General features: G+C 40.3%; 1 protein-coding gene across 1 annotated transcript in view; it reads left to right on the top strand.

The window, feature by feature from the left end:
• The first annotated feature begins 914 nt into the window (after positions 1-914).
• The window catches only part of UBE2D1 (ubiquitin conjugating enzyme E2 D1), a 61,731-nt gene continuing 44,280 nt past the window's right edge, over positions 915-18,365 (top strand). Inside the window, exon 1 of the mRNA XM_030203102.1 lies at positions 915-1,176. Within this exon, the coding sequence (XP_030058962.1) occupies positions 1,153-1,176 (24 nt within the window). The 5' untranslated portion in view covers positions 915-1,152. The remainder of the gene's footprint in view (positions 1,177-18,365) is intronic.

Consider the following 18,365-nt stretch of genomic DNA (forward strand, 5'->3'; position numbering starts at 1 on the left):
AACCAGAAGTTACATCAGACGAGGGCGAGACACAGTGAGGGGAAGGCCCGAAGGGAGGCGATCTGCCTTTCCACACGGAGGTGAGGTGCAGCCAATTTTAATGCATGGGGCCCGGTGGCAGACGGAGGGGGCTGGCGACAGAGCTGAGGGCAGGCAGGTGAGACCAGGGACTGCAGCACCGGTGGCCTGGGAGCGGCAAGGGTGTCGGCGGGGGGAAGCCTTGCCGCAGGCCCAGCTTGGTCGTAACCCACCCATTTCAGAATAAAATGAGTAAATGGGCTTATGGAATTTAAAATGTGTGGATAGGATATGTTTGTCCCCCTCCCACTATTTTCATCACGCTCAACATTAAAAAAAGAATGAAAACTACATCTTTTGTGGCTGTGGATTAACTGTAGTCGACTGACGAAAACATCCACAAAGCAGTGAGAACAGAAATAAACTGGACAATACACTACTGAAGCTGAAATAGCGGTAGGGCTGTTGCAAGGGTATTATTTACCCTAGGCCAACTTTTGGCTTTGCAGTTCCCCCGTCCCCGCCATGATCCACCTATTTCAGAAAAAAATGAGTAAACGGGCTAATTGAAAACTGTCCACTTTCTCTGCTAACGTATCGTCTATTATTTAACTGAACAGTTGTATAAGTAGTCAGAAACTTGAGGGGGGGGGGGTGCTTTTACTATTGCAACAGCTACTCATTGGTACCCCCACCTTCCCCCTGCTTAATGGTTAGGCCGGCTCTCATCACCACCAGCGCTCCCCTGTTGCCTAGTCACGCAATACGCCCGTGACACGAGGTCCGGGGATTCCCGGAAGTGCGAAGGCGTCATCGCTCACGCTCTCGCCCTCGCCCTGCTTGCTCGTACCTTCGAATCTACAGTTTCGTTGTGGGCGGTGACAGGCTGAAACTATCTTCCCAGAATGCGAAGCGCGACGCAGTCTTCCTATAAGTCAAAGCGGAAACAAAAGAGAAAAAGCCTGACAACACACCCTGAGTGAGTTAGGAGAGCCGGTTAGGGGAAAAGGGCCGGAGACGTTCAGCAAGCCACGTTCTGAGAGTGGTGGTGAGCAGGGGATACGAAGCCCGTTTGTGGCAGTGTGAGATCGTGGTTTTGAATTTCGAGAGTGTAATCTCTAGTGGTTCTTCTCCATGGCTCTGAAAAGAATACAGAAAGTGAGTATTTTGGGGCTGGAGCAATGGTAATGTTTTCGCTGACACCTTTTTCTCTCGCTGGGATATATCGTGGAGACAGGAAAGCCGGCTTGTTGACTGGTTAGCTTTTCTCTCCGATCCTTTGGTGGATTTCCTGTTTTCATCCACTTGGTCTGATAATGCTACTGTGTGGCCCGGCCTCTGGTTGGGTGAGAGAGAGGAGTCCGTGAAACCTCCTTGGGGTGTGTAGCGGTATAGATGTGTGGTGGTGGGTGGTGCGTATTCTGTATGGCCTGGTTTGTGGTGCGCTCAGCTCCACCGTGTCAGATTCGGGGTTTGGGTATGTTGAACTAATATCTATTGATCTCTCCATGTGGGGGAATGGGGTATCCTTGATCTATTGCGATGTGCGTTTGATACTGTTATTCCGGGGTGGCGGGGCCTGATTAGCTAGAAGCATCATCTTATTAAGGTGTAGAACAAATATTTTCTTAGTTGGGAAATAACGGGAGGGCTTCAAGGAAGTGCGGGATCTGCAAGTGGTCCATTGGTAGAGTTAAAAGTAAGACTTGAGAGAAACTTTATTGGTATGATACTTAACACATGGCGCTAACGTAATACGTAATTAAAATCAAACGAAATTGCTTATAGTTGAGTTATTGGCGATAGGGATAAGAGTACTTAACTAGTAAAATCCCCAAGGTGATGACTATTGTCTTATCCTTTTATTTCCATAAGCATAAGATACTGTAGTGATTAAAAATACAGGTGTAAAATCGTATAGGTTTAAGCTATTTAAGGTCCTAATGTTGTTAACTAATTGCCAAATTAAACATTATGATGTCAACCTGTATCGGATGCTCCTGATGAAATCATAACCTTATTTGGGGATCATTTTTTGACGGCATTACAATGCATTGTGGCTTTACTGAAACATTTAACTGACAGGGGTTTTTTTTTTGGGGGGGGGGGGGCACAGGTCCGACCCTTGAAAAGGTTAATCATGTTCTTAACGATTTGTTTTGGTCAGTGTTTTGTAAGTGTACTGATACTTCCCAGTGTGTGCTGAGGAATTTAGTTTAGGTTCTAAACCGACAGCTGAATCATACTGAGTTTGTATGCTTTTGTAGGACACTTTTCATTAGCATATTATCATGTTAAATCCAGGCCGGAAATTTTGAGGGAGGGGTGTTATGCAACTATTTACCCTGTTTTGACTTGTCTTTTATTCTGTATATGGTGATACAGATTCTTTTTCAGTGTTCTTATTTTTTGAGTGGGAAGAGGACTATGACAATGCATGTCATAAGTACATAAGTAGTGCCATACTGGGAAAGACCAAAGGTCCATCTAGCCCAGCATCCTGTCACCGACAGTGGCCAATCCAGGTCAAGGGCACCTGGCACGCTCCCCAAACGTAAAAACATTCCAGACAAGTTATACCTAAAAATGCGGAATTTTTCCAAGTCCATTTAATAGCGGTCTATGGACTTGTCCTTTAGGAATCTATCTAACCCCTTTTTAAACTTCTGGAAGTGGCCCTAAATATGTATTGTCTGCTTTTACATCCTTCCTATTTTCTCTGCCACTGACTTGATAAATGAGTAGTTTGAGATTTCTAAACTTGCATTTGATGGGACTGTAGTTGGTTATGTCTTTCATGGACCTGTGACAAGTTCTTAAATGGCTCAGCAGTATGTTTATAGTATGTGTTTTACCCCCACCTCTATCGATTAGAGAATAAAGCTATAAATTCCTAGGTATAAACTGCTTTGTTATTTTGTTATGATAGGCCCTATTTGGTAAACATTTTGCTGCTTCTATTACACAAAGCATTATGGGAAGCAACAAGTGTAGGTGTGCTCATTGTATTCTAGTTATTTTCAAATGTACTGCATAATTAGCATGGCAAAATCTGAGACAGGATGTTCACAGAATAGATTACCTTATTTGTGTGCTGCTGTTGGCAGGCTTAATTTTATTTTTGTATAATGAGGAAGGTCCTATTTACAAAGCAAAGTAATTTCCTTGTGGAATGTCCTAAGAAATTTCTTAATTTCTCAGTTTATTACTAATTGTTTAGCCCCTTAGTAGGGCTAGCTATAAGGATAAATAGTTTGTGGCTTATACTTAAAAAAAAAATGTGCAATATCTATGTACTTTCTAATATTACAGAACAAAAATATTTTCAGTAGTTTTGGTGTGACTTGTTAATGGTTCAGAAAAACATTATAAAATTACTTTTCAACAAATGAATTAATGTTCTCAGGGTGCAAAATGAAGAATTCATCTAATATGAGAACATCTTCTACTACTATAACATACTACAGGATAGGTTTCAGAATACTTGACTGCAAAATGTGTTTTAATCTGTTTAGATGTCTGCCTTTGTAGATATGTCTAACAAGAAGCTAGACTACCTGTTGAGGCAGCGTCCATATCCATTAGATGACTGCACATGTGTATGCTAATATATGCTGCAGTAACTGGGAGTTAAAAAGGTGGTAGTGGGAAGTCTAGGTACTACTTCCTGAAGAAGAGCCAGCATATGACTAAAAGTTAGAGAAGGGAGATAGAGGTATATATTAATAGTAAACAATAGATTAACGTGGCCCATCCAGTCTGCCCAGTGAAATGATTAGATCAGGGGTGGAAATCTTAATATACAGAGGGCGGCATGAATGTCTGTACTCTATGACAGGCTACAACATATTAAGTAATTTTGTAATCTGAAATGTTCAGAGCCTCATAACCATCTGTGATAAGTGAACTAAAAATGTTGGAGACCAACTTCTAGAGTGACTGTTCTGAAAATATTTGCAAAATAGAACATTTAAAATTCTCTTTGAGTAATGCCATTATCGTTATATACTTCCATGGTTTCGTGGACCACACAAAATTCAGTGGCAGGTTGCCTACTCCTGGGTTAGACTAACTGCGCGTGCTTTTCCCATGCCTCCTTTTGAATTGCTAAACTCCTTTTAACTTTTTTTCCTATGAAGTGCTCTATGCTTGTTTTCCTCCTCTATCCATTTTGGGGGGTCTCCTGTGTGTGCTTTAACATGACTTGCATTCTACTCTTCTTATCGCAGAAAGATCAGAGCGGCTCAAAATGAAATATATACAATTAAAACAGAGCTAACACACAACTCTTAATGTATAAGAGAATATTACATCAATTCCAAAAGCTTCAGGAAAGAAATAGGTCTTAACTATCCAGCTTGGTCCAACTATCTGCTGGCAAATAACTCTACAGCTTGGGTTTAGTCAGTAAGACTGGTCTGGAATCTGCTAGACTGTATGGCATACTGCAGGAACTTCTGATAAGCCAGAGTTGAAGTTTGTGGATCCTAACTCATCCAGGAGTAACAAAAATGGAGGCATTCCTAATATATCATCTGTAGTATTTTAAAAATCATGACAGTTTTGAACCAGATAGGCAAAAACCAGGGCTTTTTTTTTTAGGGGGTACTGATTACCTGCACCTTTTTCATTGTGTGTTAAAATTGACCCTTGGTCCCCAAGTTTTAATGAGATCAACCTCTACACAACAATTCTGTGACTGGTTGCAGGGGGCCTGGCTATTGTGGGGTGAGTCCCTCAGTGATTACCCCACCCCTGAAGGGTGGCCAGGCATTTGAGTACCGGCACCTTTTTTGCTAGAAAAAACGCACTGGCAAAAACACAACCTCAAACATAAGCATCTTGTGTTGTGTCCAGTGATTGAAAGGGTCAGTATTGGAAAGTAGCTTTTTTTTTTTTTTTTTGCTGCATTTTGGATTTATTGCAGGACATGAAGTGGGTATTCAGGAATAAGGAAACATGGAGTTATAATAGTCCCAAGGTGACCAGAGATTTGTTTTCTGATTATGTTGCAATCTGAAGTTACATACTTGAAATGACAAACCATGCATAGTCATAAAGAGACCTTTTGCTACAGCTTTTAAAATACAAATTAGAAAAAGAACAAACCTAGATTTATTTCAGGTTGGAATGGAAAAGTTGCATATCTGGAGCAGGGGGAACTGTTTTAAACGCCATCAGCTTTTGTTCCTCCATTTCCTCTTTCAGGAGGGTATTCCAGGCATCCATCCTTTTCTGTGAGAAGATATTTCCTCTCTTTACTTTCAAAATCTACCTCCTTGCCATTTCATATCATGACCCTAGTTCTGTGGCTTCTCCTCCAGACTTAATTGAGTATAAACTGAGAACTGTTCTCTTCCCCCCCCCCCCCCCACCCAAAAAGGGGGAAAACAGAGGGGTGGGTTTTAACAATTGTTTGACAGGTTAAACATATGGAAATAAATAGGGGAAATAAGCCGTTTCCAAAAATGAACTAGGGTGGTTTTACCTGTACATGTCCCTACTTAGAAGAGAATACAGGATCTCCCTTAGCATCATCCTTTCCACACCTCAATATAAAATAAATAGGCAAACAGTCAGGCAGTACTAATGTGGCTGGCACACAAACATCTGGACTCTTGGGTCCCCTGTACAGTCTACCAGACCCATACAATTATTTGTGTCCATTAGAGCTCCCAGCTCACTACAGAATATGCAGCCTTTTCATTCCCCCCCCCCACTTCTGCGGTTGGTGGAATTGCTGTGTTTTCCACCTCTGGCTGATACTGACAGAGACAGCTGTGTGCTGGCTGGTGCAGGGCCTTGAGTATCTTCACATGCTCAAGGCCTTCTGGCTCCTGCCCTCGTATCTAGTTCTTTAGTCATCCAGCCAAAGAAATTGAATGAGTTTGATACTAGGTTGCCTCAGATCTTGCAGCCCATTGGATTGTAGCTAAATCATTATTTTTTCCTTCAGTAGTTTATCCATTACTTTTACCACCACCAAGATGAGGCTTACTGACCTGTAGTTTCCCATCCCACCTCTTATCTACCATTCTCTAATCCTACAGAACCTGTTCTGTTTCCAAGGATCTATTAAATACTTCCTTTAGCAGATTCTAGGCTCTCACTGAGCACCCTTAATATCCTGGGATGTATTGCATGTGGCCCTATAGCTTTGTCTATTTCCAGTTGTTTTTTTCATAGCTTTCATAAACACTTTTCATCCATGAATGGTGTGGTTTCTACTTCTTTCCCTTGTGTACCTTTATTGGTCATTTGTGGCCCTTGTCCATGGCATTCTTAAGTAGAAGTATGTTTTCAGCTTTTCTTTCTTGCATCTTTCAGTTTTAAAATTCCTCCTCTTCCTGACATACATGAATGTCTTCTCACTAGAGAATGACATGTGGACAAAGTCTGTCTGCACCCCCACGGGCTCTACCCTCATCTGCAGACACCTCAAACACGATATTATATTTTAATCTTTTTATTAAAGTATAAAAAGGAACAATATTCTGTGCAACTGTTTATAAATCACAAATAGAAAACAAAAATATCAAGCTACTATAATAACATCCTCCCCACCCCTCTACCCTTCCAACCTCAACAATAGCTGACTTCTACTATCCCAAGAAGCCCCAATCCACCCTGTTAAAATGTTCAAGGGTACAAAATACAACCTGCTCTGTATGTCCTAGTGGGGGAGAAATATGCTTTAATGCTTCATAATCTAGATCAGTGATGGGCAACCTTTTGAGCTTGGTGTGTCAAAATTCGCCAAAAAACCGAGCATAACTCGGGTGGTGTGTCACTTCGAGAAAAAAACCATAATTTCGCGATATTTATAGTTTAAATAACAAAAATGTATAATTGTAATATAAAACTGTATTTAATAAACCAAAAACTAATTATTTAACTTACCTACTTAGTGACTTCTTTGTTCATCTGTCAGTCGGTTTCTTTTGTTGGTCTTGATATTATTTAACTTGTGTGGGGTGCCATGAACTAAGATAAGTGAGGGGGAGGGGGAATTCTTTAACTAATCTGCCTATTAGTGACTTTTTTGTTGCTGAATTTCATTGGCTAAATCTTCAGTTGAAGGTTGGTATTTTGTACACTTCAAGCCCAAGCAAGCGCTACTAACTTCATCTGTCAATCTGTTTCTTTTGTTGGTTTTGATATTATTTAACGCTGAGAATAAGGTTTCACAAAAGTACGTAGAGGGAAAAATTGTGAGTAAAGCCATTGCTATATTTTTCAGGGTGCTAAAAGTGTCTGGTAATCGGATCCAGGCACTCCAAATTTCCTGGTAACTCAGATATTCTCTTAATAATTGCATCTTTATTCTGCATATCGTGAAATAGAACTGGTGCACATCTTAGGAGAGTTTCTTTAATAAATTCTCCCTCACTGAGTGCTTTTCCATGCTGAGCTATGGAGTGAGCAATGCTCAAACTTGCAGATGTTAAATTTGTAGAACCTTTTACAAATTTAAGGATGGACTTAGATTGGCTCTTATAAAAGTGTAGCTGCCTGGAAATGTATTCCTTCCGTTCATCCTCACTTTTTTTCAAGAGCTGGGAATGATTAGTTTCAAAATGTCTATTTATATTCCACGTTCTGCTTACTACCGTTTCAGTACATAGAACGCAAAATGATTTGCCATTTTTTTCTATAATGCCATACATCTCGGTCCATGTCTCTTGAAAGGGTCGGCTACTGCTACTACCACTTCCTTTACTTAACCTTGGTTTTTTATTTTTTGAGTTCTCCATCAGGGGGGCAGAGACAGAAGATAGAATTATAGATAGCCTGTTAGCCCTGCAGGCAATTAAGGGTTAACTAGCCTAACTGACCACCTTATGTAAATTAAGATGGCTGCCGCTATTTCTAATGGCGGGAAACGGCACCCATAGCACATGCCCTCGCCTCTCCCAGCCTCCCCCTCACCTATCTCAGTAATGGTGGTCAATTACAAATCCACGACACCCCAGAACAGTAGATTGGATGATGGTTGCTGGTAATGGTGATCACAGGGCCCTCAGAGATGCGTCCCCCACGGCATTCCGCTGCTCTCTGCTCCGCCGGCCGGAAGTGAGGAGCCGGGGCAGAGGGAGCAGCAGGGAGGGAGCCAATAGGAGCGCACACGGCACACCCCCAGCGGGTAAACATGCACCGGGTGATTTCGCCGGGGGGGGGGAGGTCGCGCTGCACCGGGGGGGAGGGGGGGCGCATCGGCGATCCGCCCCGGGTGTCAGCAAGGAACTCCGCTGCTTCTCTGTATGCGGCCGCGTGTCACTGAAAATGGCTACGCGTGTCAGTACTGACACGCGTGTCATAGGTTCGCCATCAGGGATCTAGATGAATAATAAGTAATCAACAATCTCAGGATTCAGTCTAGCTCTCCTGTCTTTCACAGTCCTTCCTACAATAGAAAATGTCTTCTCAGAAGATTTGCTGGTAGTAGGGAGTGCACAGGATCCCCCGTGCAAATTTTGCTCGTTATGGCCAGCACTTTTGCTTGTTCTTTCCAAAAAATCAAAACATTTATGTCTGCATCACACAGAACTTTCCAATTCATTAACAGCCTTCAAAGTAGAGAATGGGCCTCATTCCCATGTCATTCTCTACTTTTCAGCTTGCTTTCCATCTTTAGGCATTATTTCTTCTGCCTGTGCTTTCCCCATCCATGGGTCTGTCTATATGTCAAGTTTTTCTCCCACCACAAAAGCTAAAATTAGTAAGTTGTTGATTCTGACATGGCTTAATTGATCTTGCTCTCAATTACGTTTGAAATAGGATCTGTCTTAGTTGTAAGATGTGCACGAAGTTCCACATTTTTTTGTTTACTTTTACTATTTTGCTGATTTAAATAAACTAGGGAGAAAAGATCAAGTGTACTGTTATGAAAAATGTATGACAAAACCCATTTATTTTGCTCACAATAAGTGTTGAAATTATTTGGAAGTTTTTATATCTGAGGATGGTGCACTAAATTCTAAACATAAATATTTACCTTAGTGCTATGTGAGGAATGCCCAGGATTTTAGATCTGCTTGAATCATTTTTATAGAGTTGTTTGTGTTCTATATCCTCTTGGCTTGAGACCCATTGTTTAGTTTCGATGGCTAAGACATGCTAGGTGACTGGGAGGGATGATTGTTCATTATCAGATCTGTCACATTATGAACACTTCTATAAAGGTGATAGAAACCTTCTGGTATTTGGGACTTGTGATTGATCATGTGACCTTCACTTACCAGGTGAATGTGTTGGTAAGAAAAGGTTACGCTGTCCTTCCCAGGTTACATACGATTCATCACTGTTTTGATGAGGTGTCATTCCACACTTCCATGCATGTATTTTTCTTAATCTCATTTGAATTGTGCTAATGTTGTGTTGGCAGACTTACCAACTGCCAATTTAAAGAAATTGCAAACTCTGCAAAATACTGCCATCTGTATTATGAGTAGAACATACAGATTGGATCGTGTGATTCCACTTTATTTAAAGTTTCATTGGTTGCCTGTGAAGTTTAGGGTTTTTGTTTAAGGTTTTGGTTCTGTCACATGGGGCATATTTTAAGAATATCTATGCTTAATCGGTGATTCTGGCCGTGCCTTATATTCTTCTGCGTTCTTTGCGGAGTTGGAATACTTTTATGCTGACTGTACCTTCTTTGAGGTTGGTATATCTGGCATCTAGCGGAAAAGGTGCTTTTTTTTGTTTAGCCCCAGTTTTATGGAATGTATTGCTTTTGGCAGTAGGGTCATTGAAGTGCTGCTTGCTTAATGCTTTTTTTTTTTTAATGGCTACGTTTGGTTTTCCTCTTCCTGATAGCCAGGGATAGCTACCTGGGTTTATATTTTTGTTTTTGGTTTTTTTTTTTTTTTGCTTTTCTTTTTTTGTGTGTATGGGTTAGTTTTTGGATGTTTGAGCTTTCCTATCAATATTGTCGTTCTCATCTGGTTTTGTATTTAATTTCTTGCAACCACTTAAAATTAAGCCATATTCAAAAAATATTAGGGGTGGAAGTGGATAGTTTCTTGACTTTTTCTAATCATGTGACCGCTTCAGAGATCTTGTTTACATTGAGGAAATTAAGGGCAGTTTGCAAATATTTTCAGGTGAGCACTTTTAGATTTAGTTCAGGCATTAATACTATCTAGACTGGACTATTGCTGCTCGACTGATATTTTCATTTATCAAATAGGATTTCTGTTTAATTGTTGCTGCAGAAGCTTCATTGGCACCCCATCTGCCAGATCAAAATTTAAGCTTTGCACTCTATGTAAAAATAATGTATGGTGATGCTCCGTATTATCTAATAGATTAGGTTACTTTTCTTTATACACAAGATAGAACCCAAAATCTAATGTTGCATTTTCCTTCTGTTAAAAGGGTTATCAAACGAAGGGTGTTTGACTCCTCTCTTTATTATCAACCAGCTTGTGTCTGGAATATGCTACCACTACAGCTCTGGATTTTGACAAATTTTTTTTATTTTCAGAAAGGCTTCTAAATCAAATTTTTGGACATGAGTAGGACTTCCAAAGAAGAAAAGTAATATCCTTGTTAGGGAGGGTAATCTGTATGCATTGACACTGAATAGATTTTGGCCAATCTAGAATGTTAGTTTCTACTTACTTTATGTCTTGAAACTAAGATCCCCTTTTTATTCTTTCCAACTAAATGGAAGATGGAAAGAATTGGGGTTGAGAATTTGCCTGGGGGCAGAAACACTCTGAAAACTTAACAGAATGGATGGAATCAAATGTTGGTTTCTTAGTGGGAATGAAAAGCACTGTTTGAAAATGAGCCAGATCAGACTGTAGGTTCCAGAGAGAGAATACTGCGCTGTGCTGCACCCCCCCCCCCCCCCCAAAAAAAAAAAAAAAAAATTCTAGTGCATCTCTATAGATGTTTGGCTTCAACATTGAAGCTTTGGTACAATGAAGTAGAGGAGTTATGTTCTAGTGGAGGACTAAGGAATTGCTCTTTTCAGATTTTCTTTTTGTATAGCACTTAGAAACATGATGGCAGATAAAGGCCAAGTGGCTCATCCAGTCTGCCCATCCTCTGTATCTCCTAACTCTTCCTAAGCGATCCCACATGCTTATCCCATGCCTTTTTGAATTCTGACAGTCTTCAACTACAACCTCCACCAGGAGGCTGTTCCATGCATCCACCACCCTTTCTGTGAAATAATACTTTCTTAGATTACTCCTAAGCCTATTCCGTCTTAACTTCATTGTGTGCCCCCTCGTTCCAGAGCTTTCCTTCGGTTGAAAAGCATGTGCTCCCTCATTCCAGAGCTTTTTTTTTTTTTTAGTTGGAAAAGGCTCACTTCCTGTTCTTTCCAGTTTGTGTGTGTGTAGCAGTGCTGTCAGTCTTTTCTTAAAGAGGGAAGTAGAGGCATCATCGTTCATGGGGGGGGGGGGGGGGTAGTTTATAGGAGGTGAGGAAGTATGAGGCTTGGGGTGGTCTTGAGCTTCCTTCTGGAGTTCATAAGTTGAAACGTATATAGGCAAACTATCAGGTATGCTTGCAAAATCCTTGTAATCAAGCCAGTAGTACTCAAAATATTAGTCCCATTTTCTTGGTGTCTGACTGCATCTCTTTTGTACTTAAGTATCTTCTCTCCTCCTCATTCAGAGTAATTGGAACCGATGCCTGATCAATGACTACAACAACCTGGTGTTTTTCTCTTACCTCTGTTTGGCTTTGTTGTCTGTTGGAATGGGGATGTCCTCCAAAGTGGTGATAACCCTCCTTCATTCTCCATAATTCTCCTAGGGCTGTGATCCCAGTTCTTTTCCGATACAACAATGTAGTAAAGTTTACAAAATTTCAAAACACAAATGGTCCCTGTAGAGTCTACAGTTTAAACAAGGAGGGCTAATATGTAGGGAGGAAAGACCTCTGTGAAGCTGCTGCTATGGCTATTACCTAATGCTCGCAGCAAAAATGTAGGCTGTTTAAAAAAAAAAACCTTCATATAGTATCTAATTGGTGCTCTTTTATGCGTTTAGGAATGAAAATAAGTATCTTAAACATAAAAAGTGATCCCACTCAAAGAACATTTCTTGCTGCTGACAGTGGCTACTGTTTCACCACTATGTGCAGCTGCTTCAGGGATGTATGTGATTCGGCATGGTTTTTGTTTTTTGTTTTTTTTGTAGATGTCCAATTAAGACATGCAAGATGTTAACATACACCTTTTTTTAAATACAAAAATGAAAAGCTCGACCCAGACTTACATATTCTCAAAGGTTCCTGGTATTAAGCAAGTAAATTTTATGCTCCACAGTTTCTCAAGATGGCACTGGCTATTAAATAGGATGTCAAGTAAGTCACTTGATTGATTTTGACTAATAGAAATTTTATTAATAAAAATGAGGTTGAATGGATGAATGGGTAGCATCAAGGGGTGCATCATTATGTAATTTAAAAATCCACCTTTGCTCTGTTTGACTCAATAAGATTTAACTTCCCCTTCTGTGAGTATATACAATTGGATCAATGATGCAACATTTCAAAGATCTAAACATGTGACTTAGAATCTTTGTGGTTCTGTTCATTGTAACTTCAGACTGCTTTTATGTTTATATATTACAAGATCATTTACACAAAGTATACATTTTATATAGGGAAAATAACAAGGACACAATATAATGTAGACAGCATTTTTAGGGGACTTGATGTCCAAGATCTCTATATTACTACTACTACTTAACATTTCTAAAGCGCTACTAGGGTTACGCAGTGCTGTACAATTTAACTTGGAAGGACAGTCCCTGCTCAAGGAGCTTACAATCTAAGACAGGTGTAAAGTCGATCTGAAAGGGCATACTATATTTCTCGAAAGGTTAGGTGCCGAAAGCAGCATTGAAGAGGTGAGTTTTAAGCAGAGATTTGAAGATGGGTAGGGAGGGGGCTTGGCGTAGGGATTGAGGAAGATTGTTCCAGGCATAGGGTGAGGCAAGGCAGAATGAGCGGAGCCTGGAGTTGGCAGTGGTGGAGAAGGGTGCAGAAAGGAGGGATTTGTCCTGTGAGCGGAGGTTACGGGTGGGAACATAGGGGGAGATGAGGGTAGAGAGGTAGTGAGGAGCCACAGACCGGGTGCATTTGTAGGTAAGGAGGAGAAGCTTGAATTGTATGCGGTAACTGATTGGAAGCCAGTGAAGTGACTTGAGGAGAGGGGTGATATGAGTATATCGGTTCTGGCGGAATATAAGACGTGCGGCGGCGTTCTGAATGGATTGAAGGGGGGATAGATGGCGAAGTGGGAGGCCGGTGAGGAGTAAGTTGCAGTAGTCAAGGCGAGAGGTAATGAGAGCGTGGACGAGAGTTCGTGTGGTGTGCTCAGAAAGGAAAGGGTGAATTTTGCTGATGTTGAAGTCCTTTGTTTCCTGATGTTTTTAAGAAAATGTTGGGATGTTCTAACCTTAATGAATGCTTCCAGGATTGTTCAATGAAGGTTGCTTACACACAAGTTAAAAATTTTAAAGAAGATGCTCAGCCCTGCAGATATAGCATTGAGGTATGAGGTGAATCAGCCTACACTTGAGTATGCCAAATTGAAGGGACATGGGATGTGTCTGTCTTGTAACAACACAGTAGAGTTAAAAAGCTTTGTGAATCAGATTGATGGTAGGTAAATAATTGTACCACATTTTTGTTCTAAAAATGTTGTCTGGCTTATGTCCTTGTAAGGAAAATGACAAGGTTTAGATCAAGGGTGTCCAACCTTGGTCCTTGCCAGGTCAGGTTTTCAGGATTTTCCCAAGAAACATGCATGAGATCTAGTTGCATACAATGGAGGCAGTGCATACAAATCTCATGCTTATTAATGGGAGAAAACCTAAAAGCCCAGCTGGATTGTGGCCCTCGAGGACAGAGGTTGGACAACCCTGATTTAGACAATGTATGTCTTGAGCATAAAAGCTGTCTGGGATTACGCAAAATGGAACAACCTCTTGTTAAAGACTGTAAGTCTAAGTGCTTTGAAAATGAGCCCCTTAGAGACAAAGTTCCATAGGTTACTATGAGGCGTATTTTCAAAGCATTTAGACTTGCAAAGTTGCATAGTAATCTATGGAACTAAATGTTTTGAAAAAAAAAAAAAACACCTCTTTGTTACCTGTTTAGATCTTTAAGTCAGTTTATTTATTGAAAAATTGCATATACAAATATAAAAAAAATAAACATAACAGTAACATGGACTACTGAATTAGTCTTTATAAGATGACAGATTATTTATCCTTAAATTGAGACCTATGTTGAGATGTTTAGCAATATATGCCTCAAATCTATATGTAGTATTAAGAGACATTGGATAAATTTCTCTATGAACCTATTTTCAGAGCAAAAACTAGAAGAATAAAGATAACATTTGTCAGAAAGAGAGAGCCTCATGAAAACAAACAGAACAAATACTTACATTGAATATTAGAAATCACTGGTAAAAATGTGCAAGTATGGGCCCATATATTATTCCAAAAAGGATGAATACAAGGACAGTCATACAACATGAAAGACCCAAGATCATTCAGACCTGACCAGCATAAAGAACAAGTAAGATCTGTGTCTGCATGAGTGAACACTGGGTTACACTGGTAGGTCTAGAAGAGAAGAAAATATTAGTCAATAATTCTCATTCTTTCTCTTGGAATCATAATCTACATCTTTTTGCCATGCTTTTTTCAACCCAAAGAGGGGTTTCGTTTTAATTTTATCAATTTATAGAAGTGAGGAAGAGTGGTCCAATATAAGGAATCTTTTTTTACAGTAGGTAACTAGTGAAAGGGTTTGCCTAGATAAAGGAATATTAGAAATTTCAATAAAAAAAAATAGCCCTGGATAGTTGAAGCCGTTGGTAAAATTTTTATTTTAGGTAGATTAGTCGGCCTGTAGTTCTGCAAAAGATTTCAAAAGAGGGAGAGTAGACGTAAAATAAGCTATAAAGTCCCATAATGCCTGCTTGTTGCCAAATTGGCCAGGTTACTTTTTTTACAGTCAGTAAGTTATTTGAGGGTTGACCTTGACCAGGGAGTCTCTAAAAATGTATCTAATTCTTTCACTACAGAAAGGGATGTTTTAATAAGATTAGAAAGTAGTTTAGGTAGGCATGACATACCTAGTGCTTTACTTACAGGTATAGAATTAAGTAAGGATTGTTCAAGAAGAAGTGTAGAGGTCTAGAGGAGGCACCACAGGTCATACCATGACACAGCAAAAAAGCCTTATGATAAAGACAACAGGTCTGGGAAGTTCACTCACCATCCTGCTTAGGGGCCTTCAGTTTCTGTAATGATATTCTTGAGGATTTGCCAGTCCATATGAATGTAGTCTACTTCATAGAATAAAATGTATGGAAAACAATATAGGAAACCTATTCAATATGTAAAAAAATTTGGATTCTTTGAAAATGATAGTACTCAAATCTCCCCCACCATGAAAGATGGAGAGGGGGGGGGACCAGGGTATCATTGCAAGTCTCACTGTTTCAGGTACTTTATTTATATTAAGTTGGATTGATGAATGTAAATCATTGGTGAAGAGAACACCTAAGTATTTAATATGAGTAGTGACCCATTTAAACAGTTTAAGAATAGAGAAGGGGGTGCAGTGTAAATTGAGGGGTGATAATTTGTATATATTTATAGTCCAGGTTGAGTAATAATATTGGATGGTAGTTTTGGACCAGTTGTGGTGTTTCCCAAGCCCAACAGACAATCTTAACATGAGGTTCAAGAAAACAACCTGGTTGAGTGAGAGACAGGAGAAATAAGATACTGATAGTATACATTCAATTTTGGAGCTAGGAGAGTTGAGAAGCTTTTAAAAAAATTAATTTAGCAGTCGTTCGTTAAGTCTTGGAGCTTTTGAAGAAAAGATTTTATGGCTAGTAAGACTTCTTTATCAAAAACATATCAATCCAACAGCTCGGTAGAGGATAAAGAGTTAGTAATTATATAGTATTTAAGGAATTGATTGAGGTCATCTTCTGAAGGATTTGACTCTGAGCAATACATCTGTTGATAAATTCTTGGAATTAAGAAAATCTCAGCTGATGAGGTAGAGAGTTTTAATTGCTACGGTTAGTTTAGTTATTTTCCCTTTGAGATATGAAGCTAGTGATTCTCCAGTGTTCGCTAGTGATTTTCCAGTGTTGTTCGCAGTTGTATAATGTGGTGCTTTCTGTTGAAATGAACAGAGGCTATATTACTCGAGAGTTGTATTTAAATTTCAGGGCATGGAGTTGATAGTTGTGAAGAATTTTCTGTTAAGTGCAGATTCTAGTTTATGAATATCTTCCAATAAATGGTTATTTGTTTCTTTCCTTCTTTGGATGAACATTGAAGTTAATAATTTCACCTCTGAGCCAGGCTTTGTAAGATTCCCATATAGAAGAAAAGCGAAGATCAGGTGTAATTACAAAGAAAAGTCCCCGGGCAGTGTTCATATGGTTCAAGAATGTATTCATTGAATAGTAAACTGGATTTCATTCTCCAGGGTCTTGGTTTGTAAAGTTCAGGAGACCAGGTTAACTTACATGACATGACAGCATGATCAGTGTATAGAGCAGTGATGGCGAACCTTTCAGAGACCGAGTGCCCAAAGTATCGCAAAGTGCCGGTACTCATGGGCGGGGTCACCACATATGACTCCACCCCTATGATAGCCACACCCCTTACACCAGCCATGGCGCATATAAACAGACATCATTGAAAATATTATACTAGTATAGGAGAAAAAAATAACATGATTTTCTTTCATTATAAGGAGAGAAAACAAATCCGCCAGAAGGCGGAGAACTCTAGACGCCCCACAGACAACAACAAGAAATGAGAGAAAAGTGGGAGGACGACCAAGGATTCCAAAGACAGAAAGGATGTATAATAATAAAGATGTTTGTTGAGGTGTAAAGACTTGACACGATGTCGTGTTTTGGCCTTTAGGCCTGCATCATGAGTTTTAATGCCAAATGCCTTAGAGAACTATTTGATGAAGGCAAATCCTTATTGCAGCATTCCATTACAAGCGCTGTGTCTGAGGAGACAAGCCTATGAGGGCGGGACCAGAGCTTGATTGAGAGACGGGAAGGTGCGCCGAGTGAAGAACACGCTTTTCGTTGCCACTGCCGACGCCACCTTAACCCCGTACGCTTTTTAAATTTCAGAGGAGGAGGGGGCCCTGGTGCTGGGAGGGCGGGCGGGCGGCCTGATGCTTGGTTGGAAGAGGGAGGGAGCGAGGGCGGGCGGCCTGGTGCTTGGTGGGTGGGAGGGAGAGTGGGCGGACCAGCGACGGTGCGCGTGCCAAGGGAGAGGGCTCTGCGTGCCCTCTCTGGCATGCATGCCATAGGTTCACCATCACTGGTATAGAGGATGAATGCAAAAGATACTAAATCTTTGGTTCCCAAGAAGTAGTCAATCCTAGAATAAGTTTGGTGAGGTGGAACAAAAAAAAAGTGTGATCTTTGTCAGATGGGTGTTTAGATGCCATAAGTCTGACCAACCACATACTTGCGTAGAAGATGATAAAGTTTGTCTGATCTTTAATTTAGAAGGACAACATGTAGAGTTCCTGCCCAAATAAGGGTCCAGAGGAAAATTGAAATTGCCCCCTAGTATGAAATGTACATGTGGATCCTAAAGAACCAATGAGACATTGAAAAAAAGGTGGGATCCATCTGTATTAGGAGCATATAAATTCAGCAGGCAAATAGGTGTATCCGCAAGAATACCCTCAACACAGGACCATCTTCCTTCTGGGTCAAGTGAGTAAGAGGGAGGCTGAAAGCCAGGGTTTTTCCAGATTAAGGTAATGGCCCCATTTTCTTTTCCCTTTAGCTGGAACAGGAAAGCATTGATCAAAATAATTGCCAAGGAAGTTTTTTGCTTTTAGCTTCTATATCAGAAATATATGATACTCTTGTAAATAAGATATCAAATTTCAGTCTCTTGAGGTATAAGGTGTGTGTTTTTTTGTTTTTAATGAAGAATTTTGAATTTGTCCAGATCGTATAGCTGTTAACTTAGACATCTGGTATAAGTGATCCATCTTGTGAACAACCTTCACCACTGGAGGTGGAAGGGGGCTCCTGCCAGTGTAATTTTTCCCTCCACCAAGAAGGTAGAGGCTAGGTGGTGTGTAGCAGGTTGAACCCTAATAGGTCTGAAATGTAGAAGGCGGTAGTCTGCTGTGGGTGGATAGCCTATAGCTGTAACTTGGCGAAGTAGGCAAAGCAATTCTGACCAGTAGGCCTTTATTTTAGGACAGGCCTATCATATATGGAACATGTCTCCCACCTCTGTACATCCTCTCCAACAGTGGCCAGAGCTCTGTTTATACATTTTTGCTAA

The sequence above is a fragment of the Microcaecilia unicolor genome, chromosome 5 (assembly GCF_901765095.1).
Source record: "Microcaecilia unicolor chromosome 5, aMicUni1.1, whole genome shotgun sequence".
NCBI classification, from domain to species: Eukaryota; Metazoa; Chordata; class Amphibia; order Gymnophiona; family Siphonopidae; genus Microcaecilia; species Microcaecilia unicolor.